The sequence below is a fragment of the Taudactylus pleione genome, unplaced genomic scaffold (assembly GCF_031769625.1).
Source record: "Taudactylus pleione unplaced genomic scaffold, aTauple2 ptg000309l, whole genome shotgun sequence".
Lineage (NCBI taxonomy): Eukaryota > Metazoa > Chordata > Amphibia > Anura > Myobatrachidae > Taudactylus > Taudactylus pleione.
This window is the reverse complement of record NW_028284710.1, coordinates 12,957,943-12,979,179: the sequence shown is the minus strand read 5'-3', so window position 1 is coordinate 12,979,179 and position 21,237 is coordinate 12,957,943. Positions and strand designations below refer to the sequence as shown.

At 42.8% G+C, this 21,237-nt stretch overlaps 1 protein-coding gene across 3 annotated transcripts in view; it reads right to left on the bottom strand.

Annotated features, from left to right (window-relative positions):
* BAG1 (BAG cochaperone 1) overlaps positions 1–21,237 on the bottom strand; it is a 149,765-nt gene that overhangs the window by 7,864 nt on the left and 120,664 nt on the right. For 2 of the 3 annotated variants that reach the window (XM_088442290.1, XM_088442292.1), the window contains one exon: positions 9,462–9,524. The exons of the other annotated variant lie outside the window; for it this stretch is intronic. In XM_088442290.1, the coding sequence (XP_088298416.1) occupies positions 9,462–9,524 (63 nt within the window). The remainder of the gene's footprint in view (positions 1–9,461; positions 9,525–21,237) is intronic. 3 annotated transcript variants of the gene reach the window in all.

Here is a 21,237-nt window from a genome sequence, read left to right as displayed (position 1 = left end):
AACCCGATTAGATCCCAAGGCTTTCACAGGTGTGGATGTTGTAATATTTGCATTAATGTCTCCAATAAAACATCTAAAATCATGCAGTTCGATGTCAAAAGTAAAACCTCAACCATCTCAGACTTTATCACGTGTCATGCTACTGTACTTCATTGAATGCACGTGCAGCCTGTATTAGGAATACATACGTGACACTGGCAGTCGGGATGCCAGCAGTCAAAATACCAACAGCAGCATCCCGATGCTCACAATCCCGACAGGGGCTCCGTCAGTATACTAACCCTCCCCCCTTCACCCCCTAACCCCCCTTCCTGCATCCTAACACTCCCTTCTCCGCAACTAAATCATCCCCATTTATTGCCTAAACACACCCTCCCCCCTTGGGGGCTAAACCTAACCCTCCCTGCCCGCAGCCTTACCCTAACCCCCCCCCCCCGGTGGTGCCTAAACCTAACCCAACCACCCCCGCGGCGTAAACCTAACCCGCCCCGCTATACTTACGTTCAGGGTGTTGGCTGTCAGCATCTCGAATAATGTCAGGATTCCGGCGCCGGTATTCTAGCTGCGGGTCAGGATTTCGACCGCCGGCATCTAAACTACATCCCCTTTATTATATAGCCAGCACCTCCAAGTCATTAAAAAATAGGATGTGTGAACATTTAAGGAATATAAAATAGGGACTTGAGACCCATTCTTTATCTGACCACTTCAGGAAAACCCATGAATTCTCTAAATTACATATAATTTGTAAAAAAACAAACTAGCAAAATACATGATAAAATGGATATTAAACCTTAAATTTCTTATCCCTGAAGGACTTAAAGACTTCGAACTCAATTGATTTTTTTTTATAGAAGTCTCAATTCCACATAGAATTTCCCAGTTTTATCCATTTTTCCAGTTTGTATTCCTCCATCCCCTTGGATTCCTCTACAGACTTTGCCAGTTTTGCTGTGAACCGGAAGTGTGGATCTGCATCACTTCCAGTCAGCCCATCAGTTCTCTGCCTACTTAAGGTTCACAATGAGAGTAGCTTGCACAGCCTTGATGAAGAGCCACAAGCTCTAAAATGTGTCGCCACTGCAAGCTACCTGCCACTGATCTCTAGAGGAAGACTTCTTCAGTAAGAGACAGAGCAAAATCCAGATTTGCTCTGTGTGCAAACACACGCTGAACTTTAACCATCCATTAAAGTTATCAAGAGATTATGCCCATTTATTCTTGCTCCATTGGAGCTGAATGTCATTTGCATGTTATGCGAAAAGTATTTAAAGCCATGGCCAAAAGTTTTGAGAATGACACAAGTATTGGTTTTCACAGTGTGCTGCTTCAGTTTTTATGATGGGAATTTGCATATAACTCCAGAATGTCATGAAGAATGATCAGATGAATTGCAATTAATTGCAAAGTCCCTCATTGCCATGACAATGAACTTAATCCCAAAAACAACATTTCCACAGCATTTCAGCCCTGCCACAAAAGGACCAGCTGACATCATGTCAGTGATTCGCTCGTTAACACAGGTGAGTGTGTTGACGAGGACAAGGCTGGAGATCACTCTGTCATGCTGATTGAGTTAGAATAAGACTGGAAGCTTTAAAAGGAGGATGGTGCTTGAAATCATTGTTCTTCCTCTGTTAACCATGGTTACCTGCAAGGAAACATGTGCAGTCATCATTGCTTTGCACAAAAAGGTTGCCTAAGAATGTCCAGCAAGTGCCAGGCTGTATCCTACAGTTGATTCAGCTGTGGGAGCGGGGCACCACCAGTGCAGAGCTTGCTCAGGAATGGCAGTTGGCAGGTGTGGACGCACAGTGAGGAGAAGACTTTTGGAGGATGGCCTGGTGTCAAGAAGGGCAGCAAAGAAGCCACTTCTTTCCAGGAAAAACATCAGGGACAGACTGATATTCTACAAAATGTACAGGGATTGGACTGCTGAGGACTGGGGTAAAGTTATTTTCTCTAATGAATCCCCTTTCAGATTTTTTGGGGCACCTGGAAAAACACTTGTCCAGAGAAGGAAAGGTGAGCACTACCATCAGTCCTGTGTCATGCCAACAGTAAAACATCCCGAGACCATTCATGTGTGTGGTTGCTTCTCAGCCAAGGGAGTGGGATCACTCACAATTTTGCCTAAAAACACCACCATGAATAAAGAATGGTACCAAAACATCCTCCAAGAGCAACTTCTCCCAACCATCCAAGAACAGTTTGACGAACAATGCCTTTTCCAGCATGATGGAGCACCTTGCAATAAGGCAAAAGTGATAACCAAGTGGCTCGGGAACAAAATATCGAAATTTTGGGTCCATGGCCAGGAAACTTCCCAGAACTTAATTCCATTGAGTACTTGTGGTCAATCCTCAAGAGGCGGGTAGACAAACAATAACCCACAAATTCTGACAAACTCCAAGCATTGATTAGGCAAGAATGGGCGGCTATCAGTCAGTATGTGGACCAGAAGTTGATTGGCAGCATGCCAGGGCGAATTGCAGAGGTCTTGAAAAAGAAGGGTCAACACTGCAAATAAACTTAATGTAATTAACTCAACTCTTTGCATAAACTTAATGTAATTGTCAATAAAAGCCTTTGATACTTATGAAATGCTTGTCATTTTACTTCAGTATACCATAGTAACATCTGACAAAAAGGTCTAAAAACACTGAAGCAGCAAACTTTGTGATAACCAATACTTGTGTCATTCTCAAAACTTTTGGCCATGGCTTCACATGGGTAGAAGAGGGAAGACTTTTTCACCTAGGGAATACAGCCCTATACTGACTAGCCTATGGCTGGTTTGGACCCTGTCCTCATGCTATAGTGCCAGCAATCCTGGCTGTAATGCCTAGTGCTGGTCCTGTCTGTCTTTTTTAGATACCATCCTAGGTTGAAGTAGTGCTGGTTTGTACTGTTGTGTGTGATGGAGGATGGAAATACTTGGACCTCTGTTCTTGTAGCAATTTGTTAGATTTCCCTTCAGAGGATTTTAGTATCATACAGGTTTATCTCTCTCCAAATACAGAAGCCCCTTCAAATGGGAAGTTATCTAAGCTAACCATGCGCCTGTTGCTCAAGTATGCGTGTATAATATATATAGTATATAAATAAATCAAACAAACTCAGCACTCACAATTGTATTCCAAACTGTACTTCTAATTCCAGGGAATGTTAGTTCCAAAGTATTGCAATAATTTGTCAAGCTGACCAACCACATCACGATCTTCCCACTCTGGTCAGTCCCTACGATGACTTTCAAAAATATGAGCATTTGGCTCTAGGTATCACATAGATTTAAATACACATTATGCTTTCCAATAGGTTTAGGTGCTGGCTCACTGTCTTAAAGAGACAGAACCACACCCAAGCATACTAACTAATGACACCTGTGGTATATGCTGAATAAATTTGACTTACATATAAGAAAATGGGGTGCAAGAGCAAGTGTGACCACTAAAATTTGTGTGTGACGTTGGTCAAAGCCAATTGTATATGTATATATAATCCACAGTGTAGGTTGGCACACGCGATCCAATTAATCCATCCGCCTGGTGTGCTAACCCAATGCTTCCAATGCCGGTCACATTAGTATAGACAAAAAGTGTTCAAATGATTGCACTCACCAGGGCTTCATAAAGCTGTTTAAGTTGCTTTATTTACTCACGAAAAAGAAGTATCACATATTAACGTTTTGGCTACGTTCAGCAGCCTTCATCAGGATGATACCCACAAACCACAGGAGTCAGCAGTATGCTGTGTGTTGCCATGAAACTCCATTATATACCCAAACTGGTATCAGTAAACTCCACCCCTCATCAAACAATTAGGCAAAATTTATGTCACTATAGCAGGCCCGATTGTCACTTGAACCCACTCCAGCGTTCGTTACCTGTTGCTGTCAGTTAGGAATCAGCCATCCACTATATTCACAAAGGAACAAAACCTACTAACATTACATAAATATGCCAATCGCGGCAAAAACGCAGCTGGACTTCTGGTTTGCGTTCCAACAAACCGGAAGTGACGTCATATGCGTTCCACCAAACCGGAAGTGACATCATTATGCGTTCCAATGACCAGAAGTGACGCCAAAAAACAGAATTCCCATTAATAAGCCATTGAACGGTGGCTCCTCAATCAAGGAGCTTGAAGCCATCCTCAACAAACTTTATAAACAATGCAGAGGCATAGACACACTGATCAAACTAGTAATCAACTTGACGACCAAACAAACAGGCTTAAAACATCTTTCTCTCATGCTTCACAAGGTGACAAATGTCCACCTATAATTTCCCATACTCTTAGTGCTGGTCTATAGGGGAGTTACCAGGGCAACTTGCCCTGGTAAGGCACTGATCGACTGTTTGGCTTTTATAGCCCCTCGTCACAAATCTGTCTCATTTCCGCCAGCTGACGTTCAGCTAGTTCTGGTTCTGAATTGTTTCTTAGCACCCTGATAAACAGACACAGAAAGCTTACTCTTTAGGGCATCTGGATGATGGCTAGCAGGATATAAAAGGGTGTTGTGGTCAGTCGGTTTGTGGTACAGAGTGTGAGCTAACTTATTGTCTTTCTCGAACAATAAAATGTCCAAAAAGCTCATCTGTGTGTCAACAAGTGTTCCCGCTAGGCTGTTTTAGTGGGGCATGGCTCCCTGCCCTCATTCTGGAGGGCAAAAAGCACCCTGCCCTCCAGAAGGAGGGCAAAAAGCGCCCTGCCCTCACAGCCTGGGAGTCGCAGTGTCCCGCGGGTGGGGAAATGTACGGTGACCCAGTCACCGCCGGAGAATGGATGCCGGGCGCATGCGACCGGCATCTATTCTCCCTGTCGGCAGCGCTTGGGGGCTGCACGGCGTGTCCGTAAGTGCCGGACACCCCCCCAAGAGTGACGAAAAGGGGACGCGTCTTATAGACACACCCCCTTTTCAATGACCACGCCCCCTTTTTGGGGCGCGGGTGCCTTCGCGCATGGAAGTGCCCTCTCTAGCTCCGGCACCCTGCCTGCCGCTGGAGCTAGAGTGAACATTAATCAACGGATGGCATAAAACGTATTGGACTCTCCAATTCATTAAGGGATGTAACCATTTGAAAAAAGGACTCCTTATCACCCCTCCAAAGCAAAAAAATTTCATCAATAAAGCGTCTGAATATACAATTATTTCACCATTAGTAGGGATGATTAATTCATTCTCGTAGTGATCCATGAAGAAATTTGCTAAATCAGGGGCCAAGTTAGACCCCATCGAGGTCCCCGTCAGTTGTAGAAAGAACTCCATGCCATACATAAAATGGTTATTTTCCAAAACCAATTGCGGTACAAAAAAGTAAAAATTCTGCTGGAGGCCCTGAGTAGTGTTCCCGGGTCAAGGTTCTACGGTACCATAGAGTTTCTTGTTTTCATTTTTTATAATATTTAATTTCCTTTAGATATTTATGTTGGGTTGATGATTTATTATTTCCCTTTATTGATTTTTTATTTAGGTGTATTATTTTTTTGTGTAATGATTTGTTTTTTGTATATCTGTTGTGTTATGATGCATTTTAGGTGATTTAATTAATCAATTAAGTATTCTTTACATCTAGAGGTTATTGTATTTAAAATATTTGGGTGGAAATTTACTTGATTGACTACTGTGTTTTTATGGTTAGTAATTTTGTATGTTAAGTGTGTTTTGCTCATATTGTGAATATGCTGTGTGGTTGCCCTGGTAACTCCCCTATAGACCGGCACTATGAGTACGGGACATTATAGGTGGACATTTGTCACCTTGTGAAGCAGGAGAGAATGATGTTTTAAGCCTGTTTGTTTGGTCGTCAAGGTAACTACTAGTTCGAACAGTGTGTCTATGCCTCTGAATTGTTTATAAAGTTTGTTGAGGATGGCTGCAAGCTCCTTGATTGAGGTGGAGCCGTTCAGTGGGTTATTAATGGGAACTTCAGGCTTTTGCCATCACTGCCGGTCATTGGAACGCATAATGATGTCACTGCCGGTTTGGTGGAACGCATATGACGTCACTTCCGGTTTGTTGGAACGCAAACCGGAAGTCCAGCAGCGTTTTGCCGCAATTGCCATATTTATGTAATGTTAGTAGGTTTTGTTCCTTTGTGAATATAGTGGATGGCTGATTCCTAACTGACAGCAACAGGTAACTAACGCTGGAGTGGGTTCAAGTGACAATCAGGGCTACAATAGTGACACATTTTGACTAATTGTTTAATGAGAGGTGGAGTTTACTGATACCAGTTTGGGTATATAGTGGAGTTTCATGGCAACACACAGCATACTGCTGTCTCCTGTGGTTTGTGGGTATCATCCTGATGAAGGCTGCTGAATGTAGCCGAACGTTGATATGTGATACTTTTTTCGTGAGTAAATAAAGCAACTTAAACAGCTTTATGAAGCCCTGGTGAGTGCACTCTTTTGAACAGTTTTTGTCTATATATATTTATTGCCAGTTATTTATATAGCGCACACATATTCCGCAGCGCATTACAGAGAGTATTTTCCCATTCACATCAGTCCCTGTCCCAGTGGAGCTTACAATCTATGTTCCCTGTCACATGCGCACACACATACACACTAGGGTTATTTGCCTTGGGAGCCAATTAACCTACCAGTATATTTTTGGAGTGTGGGGGGATACCGGAGTACCCGGAGGAAACCCACGCAAGCACAGGGAGAATATACAAACTCCACAGAGGTAGGGCCATGATGGGAATCGAACCCATGACCTCAGCGCTGTGAGGCAGTAATGCTAACCATTCCACCGTCTGTGCTGCCCATATTATAATATATATATATATATATATATACACACACATACATATATATATATATATATACACACACACACACACGCACATATACACACAAAAAAGCGGAGGGGCTGATGCCACAGCCAGGGGAGATGTTTCACTGGGCCCCCTAGCCGAAGCATCAACCCTGACCGCTAGTCAGCACAGGACGGGGATCCCTGAGGACTCCCGACGAACTGGCCTGACAGCGCCTTGTGCTGGCTTTATATAAGCCAGCCGAGGGGGCGGGGAGATTACGTCGCAAGACGTGATTGGCTCGCAACAACCATCTTTTAATTTAAAAAATGGAGCTGAGGTGCCATTTTTAAATGGGCACACGCGGTTCTCACCATTGAAGTCAATAGTGAAAACCGCTCATTGGCTGAGAGGCGGAAGGCTCGCCTCTCTCAGCCAATGAGTGCTCAGCAGCGGGGTTTCCATAGTAAAAATCGCACTGCTAAAGCTCTCATTTGGGATGTCCGTGGGTCGCGTATGACGTTTCTTTGTTTTGCAAAGCCCGGGGACTTTGGACCGATCCACGCATAGGAGAAGGGGAGTATGTTTTTTTTTTCAGGTACCCTATGGAGAAGGGGACCGATGACGACAGGGATACATAGGGGAGTATGTGTACATGTGTATGTTTAATAAACTTTTACTTTGTGCGGTGTGTGTCTATGTTTATTTTAATATTTATTATGCTGTGGTTCTCCAAGTATCAGCATGTGGGGGAGGCTTGCAGGGATGGGTAGTACCACAGCTAAAGACAATATTAACAATTCTATTTTTTTACACCACATGTACACTATTAACCCGACACCCACTGCCCCAGGGGTGCCGGGATAGCCCCAGGCTATCAGCTTAGACCCGGGGTACCCTGTAGAGGGGGATCCCCAACTCCCCAGGGATCCCCGGCTTGGGCTGACTAGCGGTCAGGGTTGATGCTTCAACTGGGGGGCCCTACTCATGTTTTTACCCTGTATTTCCAGTACTGGCTAAGAGGCCAGTGGCGGTTGCGCTGTATACGGGGGACCCCTACGCCGTTTGTACTCTGTATTTTGGCAACCAGGACTGGTTCTGATTAGCCTGGTGCTGGTTGTGCTTAATACGGGGGACCCCTATGTCGTTTGTCCTCCGTATTTTGCACAACCAGCACTGGGTCACTAAAAGCCCGATGCTGGTTGCTCTATTTTTTTTTTTTACAAACAGATACAGGCTTCATGAGCCTGCATCTGCTGCCGGCTACCTACTGCCCATCGCTAGCCCCGCCTAGGCCACTAACGGCCGCACTGCCGCCTCCTTTCTCCCCCGTGTATCAGCCGCCGCTAACCCCTGCTACCTCCCCCCTGGTCCTGTCCACAGCAAAAGCCTGATTCCTTCCCCTGGGTCCCGGCCCCCACCCGCAGAAGACAGCCATCTTGATGCACCCAAGTGAAGCCACAGTAAGTACACCTGCCGGAGGCTCCTACTGAGGCTGTGTAAAGAATTGAATATTCCGATACATATAATGGCACAATTGTGAAGTAATAGTTTAAAAACTGTAAATTTCTCAATTACCTGAACCCCAAAAGGCCCTACCCTGGAACAATAGCTACCTAATAAAACAAACCCCAAGTCTAAATTCACCCCCTACCTTAGTAAGTGTCCGGAGAGATCTCATATAAATTTAGCCTGTTTGATTGAGTATAGTTACTATGGAGATAAAGGCTGGCTTGCGGTTCATTGATAATGAAGGAACACATGAGCAGTGTGAACAGACACTAGAGGGCGTGGTGTATATCTAGTGTCGATTGAGCCCATGCCTTTAGTGGATGCAGCATATTAAGTTGGTGACAGCTTCTGCTGTCTGTCGAGGTTGCGTGTACACTCATGTACACATACAGGCTATCACTATTTACACCTGTGATGTGACTCAAACGGCACCTGTTGATTGGCCTCGGGGCACAGCTTCCGGTTTGCGTTCCAGCAGGGTGGAATGCACGCCGGGATGAAAAGTCCAGGAATAATGATGTTTGTCCATGAAAGATGACGTTTTGACTCTTTCTGAGATCCGATTTTTGGCGGAAAAAAATCCAAATTTAGCGAGAAAATCCGAACTAATCCTAACCCGTTCAACTCGAATATATTATATATATATATATATACATACATACATATATACACATACACACACACACACACACACACACACACACACATATATATATATATATATATTATATATATATTGTAACAGGGTCGTAGTAAATTGGACACACGATAGGCAGGTTCACTGTGAGACAGTGCCTTTTAATTGTAACCTCCACTGCTGCTGTAGACTGCGCCAGGAGATCGATCGATCTCTCTGATCGATCGATCTCCTGGCCACAACTGTTGAGGCATAGATCTCATTGAATTATCTCTTTGTATAATCCCCATACTTCCTAATAGGTGTTGGCTTACTTTATTGTCAATATCTGTGTGGAATGCATCTCTGAGTGATCTTAAAGCGTGGACCACTGTGGCTATGGCAAAGCCAGATTTCAGTTTGGTTCCTGAATATATTATTTTATATTTTTGGAACATTTTAATAATAGCATGAAAATTGCAGAATGTTGTTTTTAGGAGATGGTGTGCATGAGTGACACTTTAAACATAGTGACAAACAAATGCTCTAGAATTTTTGGTTCTTACCTGAACGTTTTTCACTAGTCCTTTCTTTTTCATTCTACAATCGTTGAAATTTGCCGGTACTGTCTGTGAGGCGGAGGACAGCAATATGAATTATTACAGTAGCAAAACAAATTTCCTACAGTCAAATATGTGACACTAATTTAACTGTAACTTTTGTGCATTTCTAACACATTATCCATCAATTCTGAGTTGCCATATAAACTATAGTACACAGGTTCTCAAACTCGGTCTTCAGAACCCCAAACAGTGCATGTTTTCCAGGTCTCCTCACAGAATCACTAGTGAAATAATTAGCTTCACCTGTGAATCTTTAAAATGTGTCAGTGAGTAATGAATACAACTATGCAGCTGCTGGGTGACCTGGAAAACTTGAACTGTGTGGGGTCCTGAGGACAGGATTTGAGAAAAACTGCTTTAGTACACCTGAATTAAACAAGTTGAAGAGTTAATACTAAACACTTCTTATTCTGCAGAATAGAAATAAGGTAATTTTAATGTCCTCCGATCTGGGGGACACTGCCAATCTTGGGGTGTACAGGGTGCTGTGAGGAGCTTGAACACTAAATTAACTTGTATGAAGCTAAGCCCTCCCCTCCAAATCTCAATAACCACTATGGAGCCAATCGGAAACCAGTTTTTCCGTTGTGTTCTAGAAGGGGGGAACCAACTTGGTTAACTGCAGCAGCTTGTGAGTGTTTATTTTTTACTTATTATGATTACTTGTGGAGTTTTCTGTGAGAACTCCGGTGGAGGGGAGCAGACAGGCACTGCTACTGCACCCATGATCTCCGGCTCTAAGGACAGGGTTGAACCGGTCTTCTTCATATTAGGCCTGGGCACCCCAGGGTTATTGTGTCTGGCCACCATGTCCACCGCTGAGCCAAGAGACTGCGTGTCGGGACTGCGGCTTGAACTTAGAGCACAGTCCTGTCTTCCTCACGTTAAAAAGAGAATATTTGACTGCGCTTTTCAATAACAATTGGAAATTTTATTATGATGTTAGATAAATCACGATGTTTGTAAAATCACACGAACAATAATTTTTTATATATAAAAAAAGTGTACATTTAAATACAATAATACAATATAAATAAATATAAAATAATTGGTAAATGAATCCTAATTATATTGATGTATTGTTGAGAAATAGTTAATGAAATCCATACAATAAATGGTAGACTGCAACAGAACTAAATAGTCTATTCTGTCTGTTATATTATAAAAAAAAATTGTATATAAATAGCTGTGCTTTTGGCAGTATAGTATGAACAAACAGCAGTTGGAGCAGATACTTTTTATACCGGCAACAACCAGAAAAAATAGTCTGTAAATGTAGGAGTGAGCTCACCCGTTTGTAGTGTGTGATCACAGTGTCTGTGAAGTTTCCTGGTAAGTTGTCCCGTATAGAGGCAGGGAAAGAGTTAATCTGCCCACCCGTGTGGAATAATCATTGGCAGTTGTATCCTTTTAGAATAGGCGAGCAGCACAAAGAATATACCTTTATGCTTTCCACATGATATGGAATCTGGATCTCCAGGAAAAATGTCTCATAGACAAACGTATCGGATCAATTGTATGTCCGAGGCGGCAGTCTGGTTAAGCCGCTATACAGCTCTACCACGATCCGTGAGCGCTTCAGCAGGTCTGCCTGGATTTGGAGCACTTAAAGTATATGCAACGTATTCATATCTGCATTTCTATGCACAGATATATCCACTTCAACCATATTCACTCTCTAATATGGAAGTGGAAAAACTGGGGAAGAGAGATTCACCTATTGTATATAGAAATGCAGATATGAATACAGATGTATATGTCCATGTAAATACACATGAATGCATGAATGTATATAGATTAATAATTTGTGTTGCTCTAATGTATACCTATCATCTCTATTGATGTTTAATATCTTTTAATATAAGGATTACAATACTGATTCTTATGCAAGTTTCCTCCGTTTAGGTTAGGATCAGGAACATTTATCAACTAGATATTATTGTTTCTCATACCAGTTAGCTATAAATCACCTTTGATAATTTTTTATATTTTTTTTATTTAAATAACCATTTCTAGTTTTGGATTATATAACATTCATTTTTATCGAAAGCTACCTTTAGTAACAAAGAAAATATATATGCAACCACATCATATCTCGATATTAATGTAATCTTGGTTTAAACATATAATGTTGCACAAAACCCTGTGTCCCAATATTCTCAGATATACTGAACCAGAGCTATTTTTCATTGTCCCAAGAAAATATTTTATGCATGTCAATAGAGTCCTTTTTTTATAGCTATAATATTGAAATTGTGTATAAAAAGAGATGTTTTTAAGATATACAGTCAGGTGCATAAATATTGGGACATTGACAGAATTTTCATATTTTGGCCTCTATTCAACACCACAATGGCTTTGAAATGAAACAAACAAGATGTGCTTTAACTGCAGACTTTCAGATTTAATTTGAGAGTAATTACATCCAAATCAGGTGAACGGTGTAGGAATTACAACGGTTTCTATATGTGCCTCCCACTTTATAAGGGGCCAAAAGTACTGGGACAAACTACACAATCCTAAATCTAACTTTCACTTTTTAATACTTTTTTGCAAATCCTTTGTTGGCAATTACAGCCTGAAGTCTGGAACGCATTGACATCACCAGATGCGGGGTTTCATCCCTGATGATGCTCTGCCAGGCTTCTACTGCAAATGTCTTCAGTTCCTGCTTGTTCTTGGGGCATTTTCCCTTCAGTTTTGTCTTCATCAAGTGAAATGCATGCTCAATCGGATTCAGGTCAGGGGATTGACTTGGCCATTGCATAACATTCCACTTTTTAGCCTTGAAAAACTCTTTGGTTGCTTTTGCAGTATGCTTCGGGTCATTGTCCATCTGCGCTGTGAAGCGCCGCCCAATGAGATCTGAAGCATTTGACTGAATATGAGCATATAATATTGCCTGAAACACTTCAGAATTCATTCTGCTGCTTTTGTCAGCAGTCACATCAATAAATACAAGGGAACCAGTTCCATTGGCAGCCATACATGCCCACACCATGACACTACCACCACCATGCTTCACTGATGAGGTGGTATGTTTTGGATCATGAGCAGTTACTTTCCTTCTCCATACTCTTCTCTTCCCATCACTCTGGTACAAGTTGATCTTTGTCTCATCTGTCCATAGGATGTTGTTCCAGGCTTTTTTAGATGTTGTTTGGCAAACTCTAATCTGGTCTTCATGTTTTTGAGGCTCACCAATGGTTTACATCTTGTGGTGAACCCTCTATATCCACTCTTGTGAAGTCTTCTCTTGATTGTTGACTTTGACACATATACACCTACCTCCTGGAGAGTGTACTTGATTTGGCCAACTGTTGTGAAGGGGTTTTTCTTCACCAGGGAAATAATTCTTCTGTCATCCACCACAGTTGTTTTCCGTGGTCTTCCGGGTCTTTTGGTGTTGCTGAGCTCTCCGGTGTGTTTTTTCTTTTTAAGAATGTTCCAAACAGTTGATTTGGCCACACCTAATGTTTTTGCTAGCTCTCTGATGGGTTTGTTTTGATTTTTCAGCCTAATGATGGCTTGCTTCACTGATAGTGACAGCTCTATGGATCTCATATTGAGAGTCGACAGCAACTGATTCCAAATGCAAATGTCACACCTAGAATCAACTCCAGACCTTTTACCTGCTTAATTGATAATGAAATAACGAGGGAATAGCCCACACCTGTCCATGAAATAGCTTTTGAGTTGATAGTCCCATTACTTTTGGCCCCTTAAAAAGTGGGAGGCACATATAGAAACCGTTGTAATTCCTACACCGTTCACCTGATTTGGAAGTAATTACCCTCAAATTAAATCTGAAAGTCTGCAGTTAAAGCACATCTTGTTTGTTTCATTTCAAAGCCATTGTGGTGGTGAATAGAGGCAAAAATATGAAAATTCTGTCAATGTCCCAATATTTATGCACCTGACTAACTGTTGTAACAAGTAGAACGAATGTTGTTATATATTCCTAGATACATTAGGGATAGAAACAATGTTTCTCTAGCTCTTGCCAAATAGAGCATTCCAAATGGTAAATCCCTTTTTTTTAGCTTTAATTACTGTTCACAGCTGAACAGGGTTCCAATTATGTAAATGACTGGTGTCCCATAAAAAGACCTACCAACATGTGCAAATTCTGCTCCTGACGAAGGAGTCCATGGACACGGAAACACGTTGAGCTATCCAGCACACGGCAGAGATCATTTAACATCAGCATGAGGAGATCATTTAGATCACACAACCGGCACACATTCTCCCGGGAGGCATCCCTTGTCAGTATACCTTCTGCTCAACACACCGGCTAAAGGGATTTCCCATGCTGAGATGATCCCCAGCTTTCAGCTAAAGCAGTTCCTGCAGATTCAGTCGGCATTGCATATACTTTAAGTGCTCCAAATCCAGGCAGACCTGCTGAAGCGCTCCCACCTCCATCTATCATTCACGGATCGTGGTAGAGCTGTATAGCGGCTTGACCAGACTGCCGCCTCGGACATACAATTGGTCCGATACGTTGGTCTATGAGACATTTTTCCTGGAGATTCAGATTCCATATCATGTGGAAAGCATAAAGGTATATTCTTTGTGCTGCTCGCCTATTCTAAAAGGATACAACTGCCAATGATTATTCCACACGGGTGGGCAGATTAACTCTTTCCCTGCCTCTATACGGGACAACTTACCAGGAAACTTCACAGACACTGTGATCACACACTACAAACGGGTGAGCTCACTCCTACATTTACAGACAATTTTTTCTGGTTGTTGCCGGTATAAAAAGTATCTGCTCCAACTGCTGTTTGTTCATACTATACTGCCAAAAGCACAGCTATTTATATACAAAAATTTTTTTATAATATAACAGACAGAATAGACTATTTAGATCTGTTGCAGTCTACCATTTATTGTATGGATTTCATTAACTATTTCTCAATACATCAATATAATTAGGATTCATTTATTCATTTACCAATTATTTTATATTTATTTATATTGTATTATTGTATTTAAATGTACACTTTTTTATCTATAAAAAATTATTGTTCAAGTGATTTTACAAACATCGTGATTTATCCAACATCGTAATAAAATTTCCAATTGTTATTGAAAAGCGCAGTCAAATATTCTCTTTTTAACATAATAGTTGAAGGATTTGCAGTCTTCCCCTTTTTTTGACAGTAGCAACTTCAAGTCATATAAGGGCACGCCGATACTGATCAGTAACGTTTTCTTTTTATTAATATAACTGTCTCTCTCACTGCTGAAAACAGGACTTGTGGCATCCTTCTCCTCTGTGCAGACTGTCTGGCCCCCGATGATAGTAGAGCAGACACTCCCCACATGGGCAGCACAGTTCAGGGACAGTCCTCCTCTAGCAGCCATTTCATCTGTGCTCCTGAGGAGGCTGCTGTTGCAATTGATGTTGTTGAGACTCTTTCATTGTACTGCTGGTGTTTTTCTTTTTATGTGCTGAGCACAGTGCACTGTTAGTTTGGGGATCGGTATGAAACACAGCCGGACCTATGTCCGGCGGTTCAAATCTCGACTGCTCAAAAAGTACTAAATAACCTAACCCCCCTTTCCCCTAGCCTAACCCTCCCGGGGGGAGCCTAACCTTAAGTCCCCCCTGGGAGCCCCTAACCTAACCCTCCCACCTGTGGCTGTCCATGCCCAGCTTACCTTCGATCAGTATGCCAGGCGTTGGGCTCTCGGCGTAGGTAAAATGACAGGCGATCACTAGACCCATGCCGGGATTAGAAAGTCGGGAAGCCAGCGGTCGGCATTTTGACCGTCTGCTTCCTGACTGCATCCCGTTACTTTGCTAATAGGGGACCCAGCTTTGTTAGAAAGACTTAGAGGCTGTCTCTCTATCGCTCCCTGTTACTTTCTTTGCAATATTGTGTGCATAAGGTAGAGGGTATTTTCAATCTGCTTTTCCACTGTCATTTTATTGATTGTATTCTGCAGTGTTGTTATGGGCTGTCTGTTTTTCATTTCTACTACAGTACTGTATGTCTGACAATCATTCCAGATCCAAGGCTGCTGTGGAGTCTGCAGTGTTGCACTACACCTGTTCCCGATGCTGTGCCAATTTGCCTAATAGAATTTCAGGTCCAGATGGACATTACGCAGCTTGCACCACTGAGGGCTGTGATTTGCACATGTCTGTAGGTGACGCATCTGAGATGGCTCAATGGTTCGTCCCACTGCTGACCTGGTGAACAGGCCCAAGCGTCTTGTTGGGGTTAGTCAACAAAGTTTTACCTCCACCTCGTCATGGACCCGGCAGCCCCTCCATTCTTCACCATCCTCTGGCCCCACAGTTACAATAAATTTTCAGTGGGGGCTGTGACATTGTAACGTAGCATTTTGCATGCAGATTCAGCTGCACACAGAATATAGACATGCCACATATTTTAATCAGCATAACCTGCGTGTGCGCCCAATTCACATCACTTTGTGAATAAGACACATTTTATAGGGAAAATATTGCATTAAAATGCGCTCGCCGAAGGGCTGTTTAACGCCTAAGGAGGCTAGATGTATGTGGATACATCTGTAAATGGTATGGGAGGTTATGTATTAAACAACAAGTACAGTAAGTAACACGGGAGGTTATTTAGTGAGCAGCAGGTAAGTGACATGGGGATGATGTAGTGAGCAGCAGGTAAGTGACATGGGGATGATGTAGTGAGCAGCAGGTAAGTGACATGGGGATGATGTAGTGAGCAGCAGGTAAGTGACATGGGGATGATGTAGTGAGCAGCAGGTAAGTGACATGGGGATGATGTAGTGAGCAGCAGGTAAGTGACATGGGGATGATGTAGTGAGCAGCAGGTAAGTGACATGGGGATGATGTAGTGAGCAGCAGGTAAGTGACATGGGGATGATGTAGTGAGCAGCAGGTAAGTGACATGGGGATGATGTAGTGAGCAGCAGGTAAGTGACATGGGGATGATGTAGTGAGCAGCAGGTAAGTGACATGGGGATGATGTAGTGAGCAGCAGGTAAGTGACATGGGGATGATGTAGTGAGCAGCAGGTAAGTGACATGGGGATGATGTAGTGAGCAGCAGGTAAGTGACATGGGGATGATGTAGTGAGCAGCAGGTAAGTGACATGGGGATGATGTAGTGAGCAGCAGGTAAGTGACATGGGGATGATGTAGTGAGCAGCAGGTAAGTGACATGGGGATGATGTAGTGAGCAGCAGGTAAGTGACATGGGGATGATGTAGTGAGCAGCAGGTAAGTGACATGGGGATGATGTAGTGAGCAGCAGGTAAGTGACATGGGGATGATGTAGTGAGCAGCAGGTAAGTGACATGGGGATGATGTAGTGAGCAGCAGGTAAGTGACATGGGAGGTTATATAGTGAGCAGCAGGTAAGTGACACATGGGGATGATGTGAGCAGCAGGTGACATGGGGATGATGTAGTGAACAGCAGGTAAGTGACATGGGGATGATGTAGTTAGCAGCAGGTATGTGACATGGGGATGATGTAGTGAGCAGCAGGTAAGTGACATGGGGATGATGTAGTAAGCAGCAGGTATATGGTGTGGGAGGTTATGTAGTGAGCAGCAGGTAAGTGACATGGGATGAAGTTATGAATAGCACAATGTTAAATAATAAATGAAGAGTAGTAAATGCTAAAAATGGTAGGTGGCTGTTAGGTAATGAACAGTGGTGAGATCACAATAAAAAATAAATGCTAGAAAAATAAGGTGGTAGTGGGTAGTAGGTAGGTAGAAAAATAAGTACGTGTAAGAGGGGGAAGGCAGGGAAGGTCTGGAAACAGGTAGCAGTCATTGTGTAAATCCGTAAGTATACAGTTCAGTATTACTGGTACAGGGAAGACTCATGAAGCGAAAAGGGTGGGGGAAGTCGTCCAGTTGTCCCACATAGGCGATGGTGGCAATCAGCGTTTGGATCCTCATAGTTGCGGAGGGATGGTTCAGCTGGGGCAGAGTTCGGCTGAGAGCTGTGTCTTCGGTGGGGTGTAATTATTATTATTATTATCCTTTATTTATATGGCGCCACAAGGGTTCCGCAGCGCCTTACATAGTACATAAACATAGTGCACAAACATAGTACATAGACATAGTACATAGACAGTTGAGCAGAACAAGAAAACAGTGTCATACAGTTCAAGACAATGCAATACAAGTACATGGTATATAAACACTGCTGCAACAGAAGCAGGATGGCAAAAGTCACGGGTTAGGTGCTTTTGAGTATAGAGCAGATAATATAAGTAAAGAAAGGATAAGCACAAGAGGAAAGAGGGCCCTGCTCGTGAGAGCTTACATTCTAGAGGGGATGGGCAAACAGACAGGGGTGACACGGATGGGGTAGAAAGTGAGCATGGGACAGAGGGTTAGGATGACAGATGGGTGGATTCCTATTTTACAGTATGTGTGGAAGTCATTTGAATTAATATTTATGCCACTGACATTCTACTTTAAGAGGCAGTTTTTGTAGGTGTCTGTGGAAAGCCATGGCTGTTATATCAGTTTACGTGAAGTCTGACGGGTAGCTGAAGCCACTTCATGAAGGGCTATTTAGAGAGTTTGGTTAACGTATAAACCAGCAGTCTCAGGTAAATGTAGAAATTGGTAAAAGTACTTATTGTAAAGAGATGTTCAGATGTAAAATAATAAGTTGTGATCAAGTGTGAATTCTATAAGGCACATTTATTGATTTGGAGGGTGATGGGAGACATGTGAGGTTTGCAGGATATTTATTCCATAGTATATCCGCTGTCCGTGTGTGGGGCCTGGATTTGGTGATATGTCACCAGATAATAAAAGCAGAAGAATGGAGAAGTAGATATAGTTGTAGGTATGTAAAAATTTTTTATAGTGACACAATGAGGCTGTAATAGTCAATTTTTGATGAAAAGAAATCTCAGTTTTTAGAGGAGGTGAGTGACTCAATAGGGCGGCAGTGTGCCCAGAGAGGTGAGATGCAGGGAGAGTTAGGGATGTTATATCCTTAGAGAAAATACAAAGGAGGGAGTTGAAAAAAAGAAATGTGTAGTACATGGTGAGTTTAAAATTTGTCTAAAAAAAACAAACCTAAAAGTAATGGTAACTTAATCTGAAATTACCTTAGATGTTGGTCAATGTTTGTTCAACTGTTTGATTAACTGTTATGTAATCACACTTTGTGCATTTAACACTTGGTGTTTTTAACCCCAGCTGCAAACAGCCCCAGCTGCCCCTAGACTGAATATAAGGAGTGGTAACCCTTGATTAAGACAGGCTACAACTGACTCAATTGGCTTGCTGATCAAAGGAGATAACTTGCTCTGAGTTGGAGCAAAAACCAGGCCAGATATATACCATAAACTATGCTTCACTGACCAATACAGACTATACAGGAAGAGAAAAAAAGAAAAAAAAATCTATGCAAGAGATACAGTCACATACATTTGAATCCACCCACGATTGCAAGCATGAGGTTCTATGCAGAATAGCGGTGCAATAAGCAAGATGAGACAGTCACATACATTTGAATCCACACACGATTGCAAGCATGAGGTTCTATGCAGAATATCGGTGCAATAAGCAAGATGAGGCAGTCACATACATTTGAATCCACACACGATTGCAAGCATGAGGTTCTATGCAGAATATTGGTGCAATAAGCAAGATGAGACAGTCACATACATTTGAATCCACACACGATTGCAAGCATGAGGTTCTATGCAGAATATCGGTGCAATAAGCAAGATGAGACAGTCACATACATTTGAATCCACACACGATTGCAAGCATGAGGTTCTATGCAGAATATCGGTGCAATAAGCAAGATGAGACAGTCACATACATTTGAATCCACACATGATTGCAAGCATGAGGTTCTATGCAGAATATCGGTGCAATAAGCAAGATGAGACAGTCACATACATTTGAATCCACACACGATTGCAAGCATGAGGTTCTATGCAGAATATCGGTGCAATAAGCAAGATGAGACAGTCACATACATTTGAATCCACACACGATTGCAAGCATGAGGTTCTATGCAGAATATCGGTGCAATAAGCAAGATGAGACAGTCACATACATTTGAATCCACACACGATTGCAAGCAAGGTGGAATAGGTAGCAAGCTGGCAGAGTGTAGTGCTGGAGTCAGTGCATTGTTGAAGCAGCAAGTTAGGCAGTGAAGGGTCCCTCTTGCAACAGGTCATGGAATTCCAGGTCTTCGCAGAACTAGGAGTCGAAGCAGCTATAGACCCCAAGGACTTCCAGGATGGTGGTAAAGATAATCTATAGCAGGGCAGAGGGTCCCGGAGCTTGGCCTGGTGCCAAGATGGTGCGGTGGTGAGCTACAGGATGGTGCCAACTGGAGCCTGGTACACCACATTAAGCACCTGGCAGCAGGCATGTAAGGGAGTGCTGGAGGCTGCAAGGGTGGGTGGGGGGGGGTGTCACACTGTCGGGTGTAGAGCCTGCTCGGTTCAGCAGTGATCAATGGTGCTGCAGGGTGCACCATACGGGCCACCACAATCAGAATTGCAGGCAGTGCGGCTCAGTGGAAGCTGCTGAGTGCCAGGCTTCAGCAGGGGATAATCAGACGGAGGACTAGTACTGAAGGGTGCACCAATCACAGTGGATGGTGCGGACCTCCACAATCGGTGTTGCAGGAAGTGCGACTCAGCAGATGCTGCAGAATGCTAGGCTTCAGCTGGGCATGATCAGCTGAGTGCGCAGGTGTGGGGAGTGGGGTGCACGTAGGATGGTGCGGTATCTCTCACTGGGAGCGATGGAACACTGGACCCCAGGAGAGAGCAACTCAGGCATGTCCGCACAGGTCAGCAGCCGGGATCAGTCTATGCCAAAGGGGGGAGATGGGAGCTGACTGGGCTGTTTTGCAGTAGACTCTACCATTAGTTAGTACACTTACAACTGCCCTGCAAGCCTTCAACTCTGCACACTTGATTTTTCACTTCCATAAATGAGAGATTTTCTCCTCTCAGCCCCAACCCCCAATCATTTTATATAACTTACATAGGGATAATTACTGTCATAATCACAGAACAAATCCTCTAAGCGAGGATAGGTCGGCCATGTTTGTGCACTCAAGTGAAGCCGTATGAGCACACCCACCACATGGCTCTACTTGATATGTGCAACCAATTGAAATTCCCTATCTACAAAATGGAGCATAATTTGGCTACTTATTAAAAAACTAACTTTCAAAAAAACCTTAATCCCAAAAGGCCCTGCACAGGAACAAGATCTATCTAACAAAATAATCCCTAAAGCGGGGTACACACGTAAAGATTTTCTGTCCAACCATCCAACTAGTTGATCGGTTTGAATGAAAATCTGGTAAGGTATGAAAGCAAATGACAAACAGCAATTTGCTCCCAAATGCTGGAAAATGGACAAAAACTGTTGTTTGAACAAATTGTTTAGATCAAACATTTAACAAACTTGTCTGAACAACCATTTTCATCTGTTTTCTGGCATTTAGTTATGCCTTCCCAAAATACCTATAAAAAAGTGACAGTTTTGACAAACAAGTAGTGGATTCAGATTATTCTAAAAAAAAAGAAAATAGCTCTGAAAGTCAGCATACAGCACCAAGCAACTGTTCTACACATCCATGCAAAATTTCAGCTCAGTAACACCAATACCTTTTGAGCTGTAGCCCCTCTCAGAAAAACCCTATGGGAGACCTTCATTTATTTGATTCAGGCTTAATATAAGGGCACAA